The sequence below is a fragment of the Cajanus cajan genome, chromosome 1 (assembly GCF_000230855.2).
Source record: "Cajanus cajan strain Asha chromosome 1, NIPB_CcT2T_4, whole genome shotgun sequence".
Lineage (NCBI taxonomy): Eukaryota > Viridiplantae > Streptophyta > Magnoliopsida > Fabales > Fabaceae > Cajanus > Cajanus cajan.
In genome coordinates, this window is record NC_138517.1 from 37,776,722 (window position 1) to 37,798,184 (window position 21,463).

Sequence of the window (21,463 nt, forward strand, 5' to 3'; positions counted from 1 at the left end):
TGTGAGTTGTGTTTGAATTTATTGTATTATTCATCTACTAATTCGTAATTCTAACTTGCGAGAACTGTTAATGATATAATCAATTAAAAATTAAGTGCTAATCGGTACTTTTTTTTATATAAGCAATAAAATAAGTAATTCATGTTAACTAAAAAAGTTAATTGATACTATTTAGTTGCAATATTTTCATTTAAAACTAGCATAATTTCTTAAGTTACCTTTATTTGGAATTTGATATTGAGAAAAAAAATTATAAAAATAAATTTCAATTAAATGAAAATATATTTTAGAAATAATAATATTAAATTAAGTAAATATAGTTGAGATTTACTTTATATATGAAGGTAACATATTTGAAACTAACCAAATATGAGTTTTGTTTTGCTTTGAAGCAAAGAGATAATTAATTATTCTTTTCACTGTTCTTTCAAATTTTTCTTCAACCTGTATTGTGTACCACTGTACCATGTTTCTTACCAAATCATTTTTAAATCTAAATTATTTTTTAAAAGTACCATTTAATTTGGAGCATTATTAAAAGAAAGCACCTTTTTGTTAAAACAATCCTGTCCAAAAAGGTTAAAAAACAGAGAAGGTGAAAAACAGAGAGAATAGAGAAAGCAATGTACATTTCATAAAAAAATCTCTCCATGATTTTCTCTCATCAATCATGGGGATTCCCTGTTAACAACACCTTGACTTGCAAGAATTACAGAGTGAAATTGCCACCACCATCATCAAACAAGAAGGGGCACTGATTCAAACCTATCAAACACCTACACATCAATCTCTTTTCAATTTTCTACAATGAGAATTACATGCATACCAGATTCAAAAGCTACTCACTTAGCCAAAACAAGCTAGTATGATGCAATCACGACTTAAAACATTAGCGTACAAAAACATACGCCAATTACTTAAGTAGAACCCTTTTTCGTGTGAATATATATGTTTTTTTTTTTTTTTTTTTTTTTTTTTTTTTTTTTTTTTTTCTTGGTAGATGAAAGAAGAGGGAAAATAGTAGGCTCATGTCATGAAGAAGTTATATTGCAGGCTGAAGATTTTGACTTATCAAGGATTGACCACATAACTTGAACATCTTCATAGCCACATGCCATGACTTCACCGTGCAGATCCATAATCCGATTCTCTTGTTCTGCTGAATCAAACAAAACAATTATCAATACATGACAACAACACATAATTGATGAGTGATGACCCATTATTGCCTAAGCTAAGATAGTGATGTTGGAGAAATCAGAAAGGGTTATGTTTTTGTGTCAAATACACACCTGTTTGAGACTTCTTATGGTCCCTTGGAGGTTGCTGGTTAAAGAAAGTGCAAGCTTTTTTGAATGGGGTGGCGATGGTTTTCTTCCATGAGGCCATAACTGAATGAGTATTTGATGAGGCTTTGAGTTTGGTGACAAGTGAATGAGAATTGGACTATTGGGTAGTTCTAATCCCTTGGTCTTATATACTACTATGAAGAGGATGTGTATTTGGGAGAATATTATAATATAAGAAATTGGAAGAGGCACACAAAGAGAGAGAGAAAATGGAGCAAGATCCGTGAGATGAGGCTATAGGTGGAAGGAAAATCACTCTTTTTATTGAGTTTCCTTATCTCATCAAACAAAAGGTCGCCGACTGTACCCAAGCACATGCTGCACGCTTCCTCACAGACCCTCCTTACACGTGAATTCTTTTCCTTTGGATTCTATATTATTATTTTTCTTTTAGTTCCACACTACATGTTTAGATAATTGTATTCAAATTATATGAGATAAAAAAATTTCATTCCAATGTTTAATATATTTGTATAATGTTCAAGGAGTGATAATTGGTCCCTAACACATCTCTTTCATGTATCTCAAACACGAAATTTATAAAATTAGATTTTTGAAACGGTTTAGTAGAATTTGATGACGAATGACACGAAAAACTTAATAATAATTACTAGAACAAATTTTAATATTATATTCAGAATGCAGACTATGATCCAAGTTTAACTTACATAATTAATTTTTATAATAAAAACTATTCTTCATTTATACGCACTATTTTGATTATTAGTGATGAACTCTATTATTGTTAGTATTAAAAGAAAAGGTGTAAAGCCTCTTGATTCTTTGCCATATGTAAGGTGGCTTCTGTACTTCCGTGGAAGTTCGCCCATTGCCATTTTACAATTTTTTGGTTCATTTGCCTCTCTTTGGAAATAAATCAAACACCTTGGGTGCACAATTTCATGTTCACTTACCCCTTTTGGACCTTCCCAGCTCGTTGTTTCATACACCGCTATTGGCATGTTTCTAGTTGTTTCTGTGGGCTAGGAAATAGGAATATGGGTTTATTAATTATTTATGTGTCCGGTGGTACAAGTTATTGTAGATAAGCAAAAGTTAATAGGACTTGGGTCTTTCATTTGATGAGATAAGTTATTGTAGATAAGCAAAAGTTTATAGGACTTGGGTCCTTCATTTGATGGTTGTTTATCTCATTGGGGTCAACAAAATGATACGGTGATTCTGTTAAGGGATGAACTCCAATGCTGATCTGCAAAGTCTGAGCCATTTGTGATGAAACAAGTTGGGTCATTGGACAAAGGATTAGTTCCCCATTTCATGGCATGTGATGCCCACATGCTTTAGTGGGGAATGGGAACATGTAGGACTCAACTCAAGGCATCCAAAGGAGAAACCAACCCTTGTGGGGGACTCTAATAAGGTAAGACCTTCGTTTTCATCCCCATCTAGTACCCTAACTTTGACGTAAAAATGTCCATATTTTTGTATCTTTGGAATTGTGTAGTCTATGGATTCATATAAATCTTCACAAATAGGTTAAAATAATGAAATCCAATGGTGCCTTAGATTCTAATTATGTATGGGTTGACACTTACATCTAAAGGGAACCATTTATGCTTTGAAATAAAAAATATTCTATATAAGATTATATACGAATTATTTTCATTTTTTTATACATGTATGTTAAACGTTAAATTAATCATTTAATGTCTTCGGTTACCATTACTTTAAATATTATATTCTGAACGAAAAATATTCATGAAACTTTTAGTTCCACACTTGCATCTATGTTGAAAATTGGTGTTTGACTTATTTGTTAATTAATGCCCCAAAGTGTGGCTAATATGTTAATGTTGGGGCTAAAATTAATGGTTAAATTAATCATTTCATCCCGACCAATGATACAATTTTAAAAATAGGTCTTTCTATGAAGAAAATAAAAATGTAATTTTAGTCCCCACACTACCTTATTAATATATCATAGTATTTGATGGTTGAAGGCTCTTTTTTAAGTATGTATTATATATCTATTATCGTCTCCAATATTTGATAGGTATAAAAATTTGTGTCTCATTTTTTATTCTGTTTAATATTGGATATATTTATTCTTATTTCATATTCATCCAAAAATTAATTAAATAACTTTTATTCACAGAAAATATATAAAACACAAATTTTAATATAGAATAGAAATTATAAAATTTCATCAATTAAATTTTATTTAACATAAATTTAAAATAGTAAAAATTATATAAATTTCAGATAAATTTTAAAAATAATAAACAACAACACATAATTAAAAACCTAAAAATCTAAAAGTGTTTTAGAAATTTAAAATTGGGATAAGAACACGTACAAGATTACATATAGTCATTCTTATCCCTGTATTTATACCTAATTTAATAAATCGAATATTATCGATAACATTTTCTATCAAATTAAGTATTTCTTGTTAAAGTTAAAATAAATTTAAGTATTATTCATATATACAAGTTTATTTATTATTTCTACTCTCATGATCATTTTTATCATTAAAATAGTGTGCTTGTTGTAATGGAAGTTAGAAGGAAAGGAAGAGAAGGTGGAAGTTGATTTTTTTGTGTGTTTGGTATAATTGATTTGTGTGGAAGCTAGAAGAAGATGGCAGGAACCACATTTTTTTTATACCACCAATTATGAGAAGGTTATAGGAGAATTAAGTTAGGTTTTTTTTACCCTCCTATTAAAGTTAGATGCATAATATATAAAGGACAATTATTTAATTTAATTGCTAATATCAATTTGAGTTTTTTTATTTATTTAATCAATCAAAAAATTATCTTCTCTTCATTGCTCGTCTATTTCTCTCTTATGAAATAATTATATTTTTTACTTCACTTATCTTATTTATTTATTTTTTTTTACTTCACTTATCTTATTTTTCTTCTTATAAAATAATCTCAATTTCCGTTATATGTTTTTCTTACTTCCATTATCTTCTTTCTAGTTTTTTCTCTTCATCAAAATCATTAATTACATACATACTTCCCAATAGGATCAAAATCTTCTGTCTCCAACTCCTGTCCCCAAACCCTGTCCCACCAATCACAAAACGCCATCACATCATTATTTTTAATTTTGATTTTGATTTTTAAACAGTGTAACTGTTACGGTTTTTCACACTTGTTGATTGTTTTTTACTCGCCTCGCCTCCTTCACACATTTGGTAAGGTTTCCACCGCTACAAGGGAATACTAGATTTTACATGTTAACTCGCTGCGCCATGATTACTTTTCAGTGGCTGCATCAAAAATTGTTGACCATAAAAGAGGAGGGGATAAGACGAAAACAATGCGGGAATTAAAGAAGAAGAAAAAAAACCGTAACAGTTACACTTTTTAAAAATCAAAATCAAAATTAAAAATAATGATGTGATGGCGTTTTGTGATTGGAGGGACAGGGTTTGGAGACAGGAGTTGGAGACAGAAGATTTTGATCCCTTCCCAATAATAGTTAACATTAAGTCCCTTATGCACATCAAAAGGTGACTAACTAATAACGACTGTTTACAAAAAAACTGAAATCTCCTAACAATAGCTATAAATATTCATTATCTTAGTCTAGATTCTTCAAATTAATATTTAATAAGTCTATATTTATTGTCAAAGACTGACAAAGTTAATTTCAACATATTACAATAGTTAGCCCATTAAAATTTCAAGGTTGGAAGTAATAGCTTGAGCCTAAATGCCTACTACTTGCTTATGTTTATACTGCTCTACACATGTATCTTTTTAAGATTTGTGTAGTATAAACAAAACTAAATTAATGTTGTCATTAATTGTTTGGCAAGAAAACAAGATACTTTCTTAAGATGCTCACATTATTGTAAGACATATGTGTGTTACTGTGGGAACATGGGCTGAACTTGGTGTTTGAAGAAACTAGGGTGTTCTTAGATAAAGAAGGTGTGGGAAAACACATTCAAGCAAGATTCATCATAGTCCCTCATAAAAGGAGACATTTGCACTTGTGTAATTAACAATCTGTTTCTTGATATAGTTAAGGAAGAGTATAAATGCAATACTTATTTTGTATTAATATATATAAATTAAAAACTTATGTTTCATTTCGTATTGGGATCAAAGGTAATCAAAGACACAGATGAAACAAGTTAATAATACATTATAAGGATCAATTATGTTAACCAATAATTTTAGTCATATCATTAATGGTCATACGTGCATCATTCACCTCATAAATCGTTAACTAAGATATAATAACAGAGATTAGTCTTTAATATAAATGTGAGTATATAAACTAAATCGTATGTTTTTCTTTTTCTCACTGAAAACTAATACTTAAAATAACATGAGCTATAATACTAATAACTACCTTAACCTATATTCAAAAAATAATAAAGAATTCTTTTGATTCTCCATTTTTATTAATCGGTCACCGGATATATTATCTCTAATTGTTTTTTCACCTAAGATATATACCTTTCGACCGATGATCGAGAATTAATTTCTTTTAAAATATAGATTAATGATTAAGGTAAACAAAATATATCTCCATTTACTCAATACTATACATTGTTAGCTTCCCAATGCAGTTTCATTTGATTAATTTGAATTTTTCAATCAAGTAAGTTATCCGAACACAATTCGTTTTAAATTAGTGTCTCTGTGCATTGGTTACAACAGCACTAATCAATATCTTAACTAAGAAACCATTATTAAGAATAATATAAAGGGTTACTTTGAAGGTACCGAACAAAACTGAAAGTAGATATTTATTACCTTTGAGTACTGAGACCCCATAAAGAATGGAATCTTATGTCAGTAGAATATCCAAATTAAGGGTAAGTTGTTTTTATGTGTTACATGCATCCTTTGGACCAAAGTTGGTACTCTATGATGCACCCTTTAAGTAACATCATTTGATATAAATTGTCACAATGCAGAGAAACCCGATGCAACGGTGCATCCCCTACGAGACGAGTTAATCTTGGCATTTTGAAATTAGTACTTAGGGCTTTATTTATTTCCTTTCACATGCAATGTGACTGACAACTACAGTGATAATTATTGCTGCTATGATTATTGTTTTATAAATGAAAATAATGCATTTGTTTAACAGCGAATTGAGATGATTGATGGGTGGTTTTCACATGTAGGCAGACTGCATGTTTGCGAATTCAATGGATGGTCGGTCTTTGCTTTTCCTCTTTAGAAATCCTTTCTGCCCTTATTTATTGTTACTCTTTTTTATTTTTTATTTTCCCCCCTTGATTTTCAAATCTCATATGCTTCATTATTTATGTTCATCGTAGAAGAATATGCTCTGGCATATGATTACATATTCGGTTAAGCATACAAAAGTTTTTAAACCCATTTTTGTAATGTGATCAAAATAAGGAGGGAAAAAATCACAAACCCATTTTTCTTCAAATAGTCTAACTGATCTTATACATCGTTCTTTGCGCCAAGACTTAAAATCCGATCCGTCCCCATCAAGTGAAAAATTTAATTATGCTTAGAATTCATAATTGTAGTAATAATTTGTTTGTTGTGGCCTAAATTGTATATGGGTCATGAGGGTTCACTTTCATACCCACGAATTCTAAACCAATGGATCCTCATATGGCGATAAGAATTGGTGGTTTGTGGTGGATATATAGGATCGTAGGGAGGTAGAATATGTTGACACAAACATGGCCTTAACACTAGGAACCCCGTTTGAAGACGACGAAATAGAAAGGGTCCAAGGAAACGGAAGAATTGCACGAAAAAGTACAATCCCGTGGAGTTCAAATGGCCAACTAGGTCTTAACGTACCACTTACAAGGACTGAAGCTTGGATCCAATCATCAAAATACCAAGCTATCTACACATATCCATTCCATTATTTATTTCACGCCTCAACTTTTCTTGGAAACCTTATGGCCTGTGCACACATTTATGTGCATGTTTTTGTCTCTTAAAGTTGGGGAATTGGTCCCCACACCACATCCATCTTTTCCTAGTTTCATCTCTCTCCATCCATTTAATCTATGACTTTCTTTTTTATTAGGTTAATAAGTGATTTTGAGTGATTAGTTGTGTTAAGTATTTAATAGAATAATATTGTTACTTATATTATAAGATTTGTTTGGGTGAATTTTACTATAAATACTTTTACGAGTCACTAAAAATTGTTAAATAGTGATATATATTGTGTTACTAAAAATTATTTTTATTTATATAATAAATATAATATATGTTGATATATTTTTTAAAAAAAGTGTGAATATAAGTTATAATAATATATAAAATATGTTGTTAAATCTCATTCAAAATTAATATTAAAATTGTGTGTAGTTATATGTCAAATAGATATATATATATATATATATATATATATATATATTTATAGTGAAATTTTTTGTATGTCACTGTATGTTACATTTCTTGTAGTGAGAGATAAATATAAAAAAGTTATTTTTTCTCTCCATTTTTTTTTGTTTGACGTTTAAGATTTATGCACAAGAATTAAGAAGATGATTGATATTTCAATTTTTAAAATATTTATTACTTACTTTCCTGTTATACCTTTTAGATGGTTGGAAAAGAAATATATACATTAAAAATGAATAAATACATTATTCAATAAATACGCATTAATTATCAAGAATAAAAATTTTAAAAAATATAGTAAGTCATTGGGAAAAATTTACAAAAATTATAAACATATATAATTGGGAAAAATCCTTCATAAATGAGAATATGATTGGGGCAAATAATTTAATTAATTCTCTTACCAATTACTTTTTTAAAAATTTATTTTTAACTAATTAGTTTTGATTTATATGTGAAGAAATTCATTCAATTATTTTTTTTAAAAAAAAATACACTTAAAAAAGTTTATCTAAACAAGTCTTTAGTGATCATATTTGACTCGAGTAATATTGTTCCCAATATAAAATACTTGTTATCTATAAAAAGAGTTGTTTAAATTGTTAATTCATTCTTATGATGCTCTTATGAATAAATAACTTTTTAAGACCATGTGAAAATAGAATATAACTACTCAATTATATGAATAGTTAAGTGATTTATTGTACAGCAAATGTAAAAATGTACAGTTGTGATTATAAAATTTATAGGTATTATCGCTTATTCTCCATGGTTAGGATTATAACAATTGAATTGAAGAAACATGATCTGCGAGTCATGTTTTATATTGACTTTCTGTTTACGTTCGAAGTAACCATGGTGTTTTATTTTATTCTTAATAATGGTTTCTTCATCAAGATATTGATATTGATTAATACTAATGATGTTGTAACCAATGAACAGAAACACTTTAAAATTAAGGAAGGTATTCGTAGAACTTGATTGAAAGTTTCAAATCGAATAAACTGCATTCGTAAGCTAACAATGTACATTACTTAATGGATATGATGTTTACTAATCAATAAAAAAGAAAAATATATTATTATTATTATTATTATTATTATTATTATTATTATTATTATTATTATTATTGCTTTGTAGTTTAAAACATAACTGAATTGTGTGTTTGTCACGTGACGAATTTTGAAATAACCAAGTGATACAGATAATTTTGAATTTTTTTTCTATCATGGATATGTTCAAATTCATTAGATTAATCTTACTTGCATTATTATACTTATCACAAGCCTAAATTTTTTCGCAATGACATTTTAAAATAAAATAAACTGTACGTTGATGATAAATTTTGTTCAATTTTTTTTTTTAATGAACAATTGATGCAACACTTATTATGTAGAGTTCGAATCCTGTCTTGTGTATGCAACTGCATTAAATTTTGGGATCAACTATCCTACCTTTTGAAGATATTCCAGAAACGAAAAAAAAGTGGTAATTTACATTCTCTCCCTTCATTTTATTTAATTTTATTCTTCCTTATTTTTCATCTCACTAAATCACATGTTATGTCCAAACCGAACCCAACATTCCCATATATTTCCATTTAGATATTAGGCTGGAGGAAATAATTTGTTAAAGTGACTTTGTAGGTTCTAGAAATAGTTTGTTGGCATTGTTATTCTTAGTATTTGGTTGTAAGTTTATTATCGCATTTTATTGGAATTGAAATTAACTGTATCATTTACTGTGTCTCATTTTTTGTCCTACCAAAAAAAATTGTCGCATTAATTAAAAGAATATATAAAATTAAAAAGAAATACTATTTTTTTTAATTTCTTTTTAATTTTTTTTTTTACATGTGCATCTTCCTTTCATTCTTTTCCAGTACTCCACTTCATAAATCTTCCGTGCCAACAATTTCCTCTGCTCTGGTGTTATCAACTACATCGAGTGGCTATAAATGAGATTTTAACCGTAGAAAAACTTCACCTATCTCTCGTGGCTATTCGTTAAGTAGACTCTTGTCTAAGTAAATAATTTTTTTAAAAAAGAATTTTTTTTCAAATTTTTTATGTTTAACAATACAAGTTCACAATATCATATTTTCCTTTAGTTATTCGTTTAAGTTATTTTTTGAACAGTTAGAAAGTTTCACAATAAATCTACGATGGTTATCTCTCTAATATAAAAAATTAAAACGACAAAATTTAAGTATAGTTACTTAGATAAAGTTAATATTATTCTTCAATTAAAATTTTAATTTGTTTTATAATATTATGTAATTATATTTAATACAGATTCCATTAATATACATTTATATATATTAATTATCGAGATAAAACTCTAATTTTGATCGAAAAACAACATCTGTCACATCTAAGAATTTGTACCAAAAGTTTTATTTAAACTAAAATTCATCTTTATCTCGATAAAAATTAATCTTAAAATAACTAGGTGATAATTTGTTAAAAAATCTCAAATTTTACTTTATTTATTTTTTAACTAAAAAGTTGCATATTGTCCACAATAATTTCATGCTCCTCCTCCTTTCCTTATATAAAGATACCCTAATCCTTCATACACAAAATAAATAATAATAATTACCATTGGGTCTCTAAAATTGGTACTAGTAGAAATATGGACCCATAAATATTAGCAATTATATGCGTTTTCAGCAAGATTTGATTATACATTTTATTATGCAAGAGCAGTGGCGGCTCAAGATTTTGAAGGCTTAAAACAAATTTAAAAATAGGATCTTATTTTAATTAATAAAATAATTTATTAAAATTATGATATTTTTATTAAAAATTTATTTTTCAAATTTTTTATGATGCAAAATTATCTATTAAATTATCATAATTAATTTCATGTAACATATCTTTTTTAATAGACAATAAAGCCAATCCGTTTAATATTTATTAAGATATTGTTGATCTTAAATAAATTTTTATTAATTTAAATTTTAAAAACTCCTTTTAGCTGAAGCAACTATATTGAAATCGTTAATATTATTCTATATGCTATATATGTATTTGAAAAATAATTTTTTTTATATAATTAAGAATGTCAATTAGTTTATTATTTTTCAATCCTATAATTTCCTTTGATATATTTAATTATGAAAATAAATCTAAGCCATCAAGATCTAACAAATTATCATGTTTCAAGGATTTTTCAAGGTTTAGGCATTTTTCTTTCAAAAGTACACAATTAAGTGATTTTAATTTTTTAATACTAAATAAAAAACCAAAAATATCTTCATATATTTTAAATTATTCAAATCTACTTTAGAGTGTGGTAATTGCTTTATACAAAGATAATCAAAACTAAATGACTCTTGAAGTGATTTTATAATTTCATTCTCAATAATTTCTTCAAATTGTGTCTTTCTACGACTAATACGTTTTTTACTAAACTTAGGCTTTATACCCATTTCAAAAGTAATTTCTTTAGCAGAAATTAATGCATTTTTAAATCTATTTTCTCTATACGTTTCAAAAAAATGAAAGAAGACCTTTTAATTGTTTAATGGTCTCATCAATGCACATATCTTTTGATTGTAAATTTTTACTAATCCAGTCAACTGCAAATAATATGCCATACCAAATAGTTATACCTAACAAAAATTCAAAATTTTCAAGTTCGTAAGTTGCTAAATAATCAGCTTCACTTTTTATTTTAGGATCATCACTAGTTTCAACTAATTTAAATAAAGCATCTCTTATTTGTGGAGTTTGAAATCTTATAGCTTTCACACTTTCAATACAGCTTTTCCAACGTGTTTGTGACAATGATTTAAGAGTTAAGCTATGTATATGGTCTTGTAAAATTTTTCACCTTTTTGTAGAAGAAGAAAATAAAGTATATACACGTTGTAACACTCCAAAGAAAGATGTAGCTTTAGGACAAGAGTTAGTCATATCACAAAGTACTAAGTTTAGACTATGACAACCACATGGAGAATAAAATGCTCTAGGATTAATATCAAGAAATCTTTTTTGCACACCCTAATGTCTTCCTTTTATATTAGATCCATTATCATATCCTTGTCCCCTAAGGTCATTAATATCAAGTCAAATAACTTTTAATTCATCTATGATAACATCAAAAAGACCTTTTCCACTTGTATCATCTACTTTTAGAAATTCTAAAAAATACTCGTTAACTTGTATTGGAGTTGATGAAATATCCACACACCATAATACAAAAGACATTTGTTCTTGATGACTTATATATGATGTACAGTCAAGTATGATTGAATAATATTTCGCATCCACAATTTTTTTTCATAATTAATTTTTGTTTTGATTTCACTTGTTAACAAATTTATCAACTTATTTTATATATTATGTCCAAGGTAATGATTTTGAATTTCATTATTTTTAATTCGACGAATATATTCTTGCATAATTGGATCAAATTCTACAATCATTTCAATTAAACTTAAAAAGTTTCCATTACTTTCTTGATAAATCTTTTCATTTTTTTTTCAAGGAAGGCTAAGTTACTTTTACTAAGGGTTTTAATAACAACAATAATTCTTAACAACACCTTTCTCTAGTGTTCTTTATCTTTATTTATTTGTTCTTGAACATGTTTATCTATTGTTTTATTTTTTGACAATCTCATTTCCAAATCAATCCATGCATTCATGCTAGTAATTTGCTCATCTGTTATTTCATGGCTCTTCAACTTAGCACAAAGGTTTCTCCAATCTCTACTACCTTCATTAGCTAGTTTACTTGTATAAGAAACAACATTAAACAATTTGCAACAAAAATAAAAGATTGTATCTAAACCTCTAGAATAAATTAGCCATCTTCTTTCATGTTTCTCTCCATTAGGCAATTTTTGAGTGTAATTTGATGAAGAAAAGTGCTTAGAATATTTATCCTTTGGAAAACCTATATCAGTTGCTTTAATAGGGCCTTTTTCTACTAATAAGTATTTTAATTTTATATCAATATTCTCTCATTGACTTGGATCATATATATTTCTAAGAGCAGAATCATCTAGTCTTGTAATTTTCTCCTTGTTATCATGAGTTTGAGAATCAGAATTATGCTTTTCATTAACTACTTCTCTATTGTTGTTTTCACCTATATTTATATCGTTATCTTGTTTAATTAAAGAGCACCTACATGTATTTCCTAATTTATTTTTCTTGCTAATTTTTATAAATTAATCCATAGCTCCTTTTTGTGATTCAATTAAAGCCTCAAATTTTCTTTCTCTCTCTCTTTTTTTTTTCTTTCAAGTTTTGAATGGTCTGATTCATATTTTCTAGTTGACATGTTTGTATATTTTTATATGAAATTAAAAATTATAATATATAACACTAAATATAAGTGTATAAAATAAGACTAAGTTAAAACAATAAAATCTAATTGTCAATTGTCAAATTTGATAGTAGTATTTGTGTTGAAGTCTCAAATCTCCTTCTGCCCGCTTAAATTTAATTTAAAAATTTTAAATTTCTAATGCTATTTCTTGAATATGCACAAATTATCAAGAGTAATTAAACAATAAAATAAAAAAATAAAAGTATTTTAGATCAATTCATCAATCTCGCAATTGAGGATTACAGTAGAATTATTTAAAAAAGCTTTATTAGGTTTCAAACTTTTAAATTAACAGTATTTTAATGGAAGAGATAACATGATAATTTGATATAGGAACATATAACAAGCATTGACAAAAGAGAAATTGAGTGAATAACAGTACATCAAGTTCTAATTTTTAGTTTTTACTTGTTATTGACGTACGCATTCAAAAGGAACAAAAGCCAACACAAACTCCAATTCCTTTTACGTCCAAGCCTTCCAAATAGAGACACGCACAGAAGGTGATTTGCCTTATACCTTCATGATTAATCTCTCACACTACATAAATTATATGATATATTTATTTTGCTTTTAAAGTAATATTTGACCAAATAAAAATTATTTTATATATCTAATAAATATCTAGTTACCGTTATAACCATATATATATATATATATATATATATATATATATATAAAAGGAAGGATTCTTTTACTCTAGGAGTAAGTCTACCTAGACTTACTCTGTTCAATAACTCATGTTCTACATTAAATTTTAACGATCCAACCGTTCAATTTAAAGTTCTTAATGCATAGATCAAATCTGAAAATTTTTATAGAATTTGAAAATCATTTGATAATTCATTTCATTAACTCAAATTAACGGATAATCATAAAATCATTTTATACATTGATTCGAATTAATGAAACGAAGTATTAAATGATTTTCAAATTTTCTAAAAATTTGCAGATTTGATCTATGTATTAAGAACTTTAAATTGAATGGTTGGATCGTTGAAATTTGACGTAGAACATGAGTTATTGAACGTAGTAAGTTTAGGTAGACTTACTCCTAGAGTAAAAGGATCCTTATATATTTATATATATATATATATATATATATATATATATATATATATATATATATATATATATATAAAAGGATAGAGTAACTCTTTCAATTATATGATTTCCTAATAGATTCTCTCCATCTAGCTATTCCTAATAGTAACCTGGCCCTTGGCACAAGACAAGTTTTTACAAACTCAAAATAGTGGAGTTTTTGGTATGTTTGGAACAAGGAGTTACTCAAACAACAATGACACTCAAATGAGATTTAGAGGAGTGTTGTTATGGAAGATTGATAGACATCATCGAACTTCACTATAATGGGTTCACAATACCTATATTTAAATGTGAATGAGCTAATACCACAAACCTAAGAGAAATGAAGACAAACAAGTTGGATTTTGTCTCTATTAACTTTTCTAGTCTAATACATACTGGAGAACATGAAGATGATGAACCATACATTAATACTTCAAAAGCTCAAATGGTTTATTATGTGAATGATGAGAAGGAACAAGGTTGAAGAATACCAATTCATTTGAAGCCAAGAGACTTGTATAACATGAGAGAAAATGATGATGTTATGTCATCAATTGAGCCATACTCATCACAAAATTTGGAACAGATTTTCCCTAATGATGTTATACAATTAACAAGAATGAAAATAGATGATGATGAACTTGAAGGCTTAATTACCAATGTTGATTTTAATAATGATAATCAAGATATGATTTTATGATTGTCAAACTTTTCTCTTATGATAGGATTCAAAATTTGAAGTGTAATATTTTATCAACTTTTTTTTTTTTTATGTGTATGGATATGTGTTTATTAGTTATAAAAAATATGTAGATCACCTTATGTTATGCAATTTTTCTATTTTTTTATCATCTAAGATTAAGAAGTTGATATTATGGGTTATATATACAAATATGGTTCATTCAAGATAAGTTGCTTCTAGGAGTAAATCCATGCCAAATTCCCAAAATGCATGCATCTAGTGCATCTATCTCATCAAAATGTAGATGTTTGTCAATAAAGTGAGTCTATAGATAGTATTGAATCCTCTCAAGAAGAGGTACAAGCTGAGCCTGTTGTGATTGAGAATGTACGTACCTAAAAATGCATCGATGGTTTGAAGAACTTCTCCATATTGGACAATTGATGTTATTGGTGTGTAATCTAATTTTGCTTTCTTATATATCTTTTTAATTGTTATATGTTGGGTTAACAATAAACTTTTATTTTTTTGTATTAGATGGGGAAGGTCATATATCACAAACACGTTTAATGGTGCAAGATGTGTTTGCAATGATTAATAGTCCAACAAAAAATAGTGATACAATGAAATAGATATAATTAGGCAGTTGATGATTCTTCTAGTTTGTTACCAGGATTTTTAAGACGTTACATCCAACTTTGGCAACTTTCATATATTGTATGAGAATTGGACACATGTTCTTGAAGAATATAAAAATAATGTTTATGTTAACATGATACATGTATTACCTAAAGTTTAATGAAAATATTCAAATGTTTGATTTATTTTATGTATTTAGTGTCTAACATGATCTTTTATTTTGTTGTCTTCAAAGCTAATTTCGTTGTCAATGACAAAAACCACAAAAAACATATTGTTTTTGGAGCTTGGGAAAGAAATGGAAGGACAAACGATGTAGATTGTTTAATAAATATCACAATTCAGAACTATCTATGAAGCAAAATATTCAAAATCACCAATCGCACATTCCCTAAGATCATTGGATTATTTTTGTGCATTATAGACGAAGTGCTAAAGAAATTAAAAACACTTCCATCTGAACTTTTTCTTACTTTGAATAATATATTATTGTTGATGTAGGATATAACTAACAAAAATGTTGCAAATCGTGCAAAACTAGTGATCCCCCACATACTAGGCTCTAAAACTCTTGCAAGAAAAAAGGATAAATTGGTATGGCTTAGTAAATCTAATTTTTATTTCAACTAATATGTTAATTAATAATATCTATTCTTAATTATTACATGATGTCTATTGTGAAGTCCCACATCGGTTAGGAAGGAGAACGAAGCATGCCATATATATATGGGTGTGGATACCTTCCTTATGTGGACGCGTTTTGGGGTGGCATGCGTGCCATTGCCAGAAGCAAAATCGTGAGGGCTGCGGCCAAAGCGGACAATATCCACATGCGGGTTGCTGGGGTGTTATATTTGGTATCAGAGCCGGGACCCGGGCCGGTGTGCCAGCTAGGGCGCTGGACTCCCTTGAGGGGGGTGGATTGTGAAGTCCCACATCGGTTAGGAAGGAGAACGAAGCATGCCATATATATGGGTGTGGATACCTTCCTTGTAAGGACGCGTTTTGGGGTGGCATGCGTGCCATTGCCAGAAGCAAAACCGTGAGGGCTGCGGCCAAAGCGGACAATATCCACATGCGGGTTGCTGGGGTGTTACATTAGAGAAATGTATCAAGTTTTGCATATATAAAAATCCGGATGGAACCTTTGTTAATGAAGAGACTAGAGAATTACATGTAAGATTAATGTGTTATTTGTACTTTATTGTCATTTGTGGTTTAGTAGTGTTTAAATGCTTGTGTATTATATAGGAAAATTTACAAAATGAATTGCAAATTGTTCTGAAAATGAAATTTTTGAGAGAGTTTATGGGAAATCATTGGATTTTCTTTTCATTCAGTGACATCAACAACTTTCTTTCAATCTAATAATGAGAGGATGAAACAAATGCAAGTTGAACTTGAATCAATTAAGGCACAAGTTGTAGAAGTTGATGTCTAAAGGAGAAGATTGCATTTCTTTTGCAGCGTGTTAAGGGAAATGAGGTAAAACAAATATCATTATGTTTTTTAAAATTTGAAAACAATTTCAATTTTCAGTGGATTTCATTTTGATTATAAGCAATTGCTTTGAGTTTTCACTTAAGGTTGTTTGTATTTTGGTGCTTTGATGGTTTATAAAGATTTGATTAGTTAAGCATGAAATTTGATGCTACTTAGTGTTGTTTGTTGGATTTTAGACTATTATTCTTGCTAATTCCATTGTAAACTTTATTTGGTGAGAAATAAAATCCTTTGAAAACATGTTTGTTGGCTCAAATAATGATAAGTAGTTACTGTAAATGTGTATGTTCTAAAGTCTTTTGAGAAACTATTTTTTCCTTATACATGTTTGCAAAGTGTAGGATGTAGATACTTGATAGTAAAATTATCCTTTTCTTTTTATTTTATTCTTTCTTGGCACATTTTTTTAAGGTTTAATTTTATAGAATTACAGTACACTTATATATATAGGGTCTATTATCCCCCACCACATTTTTCTGTAGATCTTGCAATGATGAGTTTTAATAAATAGTGTGTTAGTGATATATATTTAGTGATGAGTTTTAATAAATCGAAAGCAACTGACCAGGGCTTTAATTGCGGACCGCATCACGCATTGCGGCCACAATATTACGGTTGCGGCCTTGTTTGTAACGGCATCGGATCGCAATTGCGGTGAGACCGTAAATCATAAATTTTCCGTATCGTAACGGCGTTGCTTCCGCAACACCTCTGTTTTTGAATCTGCAAACGACAACTTGAAGGTGAAACAGGGAATCGTTTTTAAAAAAAGTAACTTTTTTTTATAAAAAAAGTTAACTTTCGGGTATCTTTTCAGAGAAGAGAACAGAGATTCAGAGAATTTATTCTGTAGATCAATAATGTGGTTCAAACTTTGACTTAAAAGGTGAAAAACAAAGCATAAAACTTATACTTTCATTCGAAACTCCCTTTGTATCTCTACCTAGAAGAGGAAGGTTGCTTGTTAATTGTAAGTTTTCTATCTCTTACCCCTGTTTCTCTTTGTTGTTGTCATTGATATCCTTGCTAGTGTTGTTGGATTGTTGCTGTCCCGCAGTCTCGAATCCATTGGTTCCGCAGTAAATAGGGACGAATCTGTGATTTTGGCTTGATTTACTTGATTTTGGTTTTCTACTGTGGTGAATCTGGATTCTGGAATTTGGGTAACGGTGCAATCCAGCAACCCTTACGAATGGAAACCTAGAAATTTATTTTAATATAATTTTTTACTGAGTAGTGAGTGCTGCAAGTTAACTTGGTGCATGGAAAAAAAATTAGAATGCAAGGTGGATTTGGATGTGGGCCTTTGGGCCTTGTGGTTGTGGCCTTTAATGAGAATTTTAAATGGCCTTTAAAGATTAGGCATGTGAATCTCCTCCATATTGTATGGGCTGTTGGCAAGCCTAATAAAATGAATATCTAATATTTTAATTTTATATTAGATTATTATTATTTATTATTATTAATGTAGCATTGAACCACTGAATCATGTGCGGTTGTGCCCTACTTTAAATTACTTTCACTTGCCCAAAGTGTTCTTAGGGACACTTTCTTATTGTTTCAATTAGTGTGAAACAATAAAATGAGAAATCTAGTATTCTATTTTATTACTATCATGAAGATTTTTTAATAACAAAATAGAATAATAGATTTTCCATTTTATTATTGCAAAATTCCTCATACAATTAAAAATTGTTTAGCCAGTAAAATGACAAAAAAATGTTTTTGTTAGTAAATGTTTTCTACCATGATAATTACCACTGAATATACAAATATTGTAATAGTAAATAAAAAAATATAATTATAATTATTATCTAATTTAAACGAAATGAAATTAGCATATCTTAAAAACTAAACTCAACTTATTTTATTTTTACAGAAAATAATGTATTTTTGTTAGTCAATTAGGACATTCTCACTCATGGGGTTAAAAAATTATCAACTTCAACATATTTTAACGAAACTAATTTAATAAATAAAAAAGTAAAGAAAGTACCAATAGGAAATTTGAATTGTTTTAGAATGATTTTCTCGTTATTTTTTAAGATACATAACATGTATATCTTTTATTTAATTTATCATTTTTTACTTATTTTAATTATAACTATGTAATACATCATTCTTATCCTAATTAGATGTAATAATTAACTTTTAATAGATTCCAAATTTCAGTACATATTTTTAGGGGGAAAAGACATAGGATCAAAATCGAAAAGAAAGATTAAAATAAATGAATAAATAGGAAGATAAATCTTTCTCATTCATTTAAAAACCATTATCTCTGGTTACAAAAAGAAAAAAATCATTATCTCTAATAGTTAAGAAAATATTTGCTAGACATTTTCCCACTTAAGCTTTCAAATTTTCTAAAGCATGTTCATAGGTATAAGTTAAATGGTATTAAATGTATTTTCTTTATTTTCTAATCAGTAGGGTCGAGATATTTTATGTCTCTATTAAAAATAAAAAATTAAATAATAAAAATATATTGATCTTGTTGGTGTTATGATTAATCCATTAGTTTTAAGTTTTTAAATTTGATAAATTTTTTTTTAATTTTTTAAAATAAAAGGGTATAATGGTTAAAAACTGTGGAGACCAAAGTGGTTACCGAAAAGAGTATCCTCTTTATATATTAGTATAGATGTGAATGACTATTAAAATATTTTGCAATATTTTTATATATAATAATATGTTTAGCCTAATTATATGTATATCAATGTTAGGTTGTTTATATTTATTTTTATTATTATGTTAATTTATTAGTCATTGTTCTGAAGTTTGAAATATAATTTAATTATTGATTGATATTATATTTTCAAAATTTTATACAGATATATATACACAATGATCAAATGAAGAATTTCCTATAAGAAGACTAGAAGGTGCTCCAAGCGACGATATTGGATTGCATTTTGGAGTACCTATAGCAGGAAATCGCAACAATGTCTAATGTAAACTTTGTCAAAAGATAATAAGGGGTGACATTACAAGATTGAAGGAACACATAGCACATGATAAAGGTCAAGTAGCAGGTTTTCCAAGAGTCACGTCATTTGTTAGGGAGAATATGATGAAACTTCTCAAAGATAAAAAAGAAAAGAAAATTGACTTTAGAAAAAGAAAAGAAGAATTTGAATCTCGATTAAGAGAAGATGATGAAGAAGATAGTGAAGAGGAGATGAGGATAACTTCGCAACAAAGCATTAGATCACAACGTGAGTGGGAAGATAGACATTGATTCAGACAACAAAGTGAGGGATCTAATAACATCTATGAATCAGGTGGAAGCTCTCGCATGAGTGTTAGTCGAACTTCAAGAAAAAAAGATGCTACTTTTGCTTTAAGATCTACAAATGTGGATCTTGTGAGAAGTAAAAGTATGAAACAACCAAAAATAGGTGGGGTCTTATGAAAACATTAAAGAAAAAGCTCAGAGAAGTGGTAAGCAAGTTTATAATTTATGAACGCTTACCTATGAATTTATCAAATTCTCCATGGTTGCATAATTTGATTATTGCAGCAGCTGAGGTAGGTTCATCAGTTAAACGCCCTACACCTTATGAAGTTTCTGATGTGTATTAAGAAGCTGAATATAAAAGCATGCAAGAATGGATAAGCAAGTTGAAAACTACATGGAAGGAAAAAGGAGTAACAATAATGTGTGATGGTTGGACAGATAGTGTAAATCATACACATATTATGAATTTTCTAGTGTATTGTAGCAAGGGAACGATTTTCTTGAAATCTATTGATGCTTCTAATGTTGACAGTAGAAATACTGATTACTACTTTCAGTTATTGGATAAGGTTGTGGACGAAGTGGGAGAAGAATTTGTAATTCAAGTTGTTACAGATAATGAAAAAGCACTTAAAGCAGCTGGTCAAAAGTTGATGGAAAAGAGACAACATTTATATTAGACTGCATGTGCAGCACATTGTTTGGATCTTTGTTTGGAGGATATAGGGAAAAAAAAGAATGTGCAAAAGTTATTAAGTGATGCAAAAGTCACTACAAGAAAATGACGATTTTGCGACGGTTATATGGCCTACATTGCGACGGTTAGAACTGCCGCAAAGACAACATTGCGACGGTTTGGGAACCGTCGCAGAATTGTCCGTCACCAGGCAATTTTGCGACGGTTATCAGAACTGTTGCACAAACCGTCGCAAACTTGGAATTGCGACCCTTTCATCAACTGTCGCACCAACTGCCTCTATATTAACATTGCGACCCTTTCATCAACTGCCTCTAAATTAATATTACGAATATTTTTTTACCTGTCAATTTTTTTTTAATTTTAATAAATTTATTAATGTAACAATCCTCATATTTGGTCTCTCAAGGGTTCTATTTCACAATATTTCACTATTTAGCGTGTTTTATCCTTACTTGTGCAATTTTTAGAAAACTTCCCAGAAGGTCACCCATCCCTGTACTACTCCAGGTCAAGCACGCTTAATTGTGAAGTTCTGATGAGTAGGCTACCGAAATGTATATGTATGTTATCAGTATAACTT

The 21,463-nt window shown here is 28.6% G+C and overlaps 1 protein-coding gene across 2 annotated transcripts; it reads right to left on the reverse strand.

The window, feature by feature from the left end:
• Positions 1-612: 612 nt before the first annotated feature.
• On the reverse strand, positions 613-1,560 carry LOC109809395 (uncharacterized). 2 transcript variants are annotated; one of them, XM_020372694.3, is made up of 2 exons: positions 1,293-1,560; positions 613-1,159 (listed from the first exon to the last, which is right to left on the reverse strand). In XM_020372694.3, the coding sequence occupies exons 1-2, from the start codon at positions 1,387-1,389 to the stop codon at positions 1,032-1,034; spliced, it is 225 nt and encodes a 74-aa protein (XP_020228283.1). In that variant the 5' UTR covers positions 1,390-1,560; the 3' UTR covers positions 613-1,031. The 2 variants fall into 2 exon arrangements, with proteins under 2 accessions (XP_020228283.1, XP_020228284.1); XM_020372695.3 differs by having other exon boundaries at positions 613-1,156; positions 1,293-1,559.
• Between the last annotated feature and the right edge of the window lie 19,903 nt (positions 1,561-21,463).

Excerpts from the sequence above, each read along its gene's own strand:
- LOC109809395 (XM_020372694.3), bottom strand. The coding sequence starts at position 1,389 with ATGGCCTCATGGAAGAAAACCATCGCCACCCCATTCAAAAAAGCTTGC. Across the intron at positions 1,160-1,292 it reads CCATAAGAAGTCTCAAACAG|CAGAACAAGAGAATCGGATT; the intron begins GTGTGTATTTGA and ends TGTTTGATTCAG.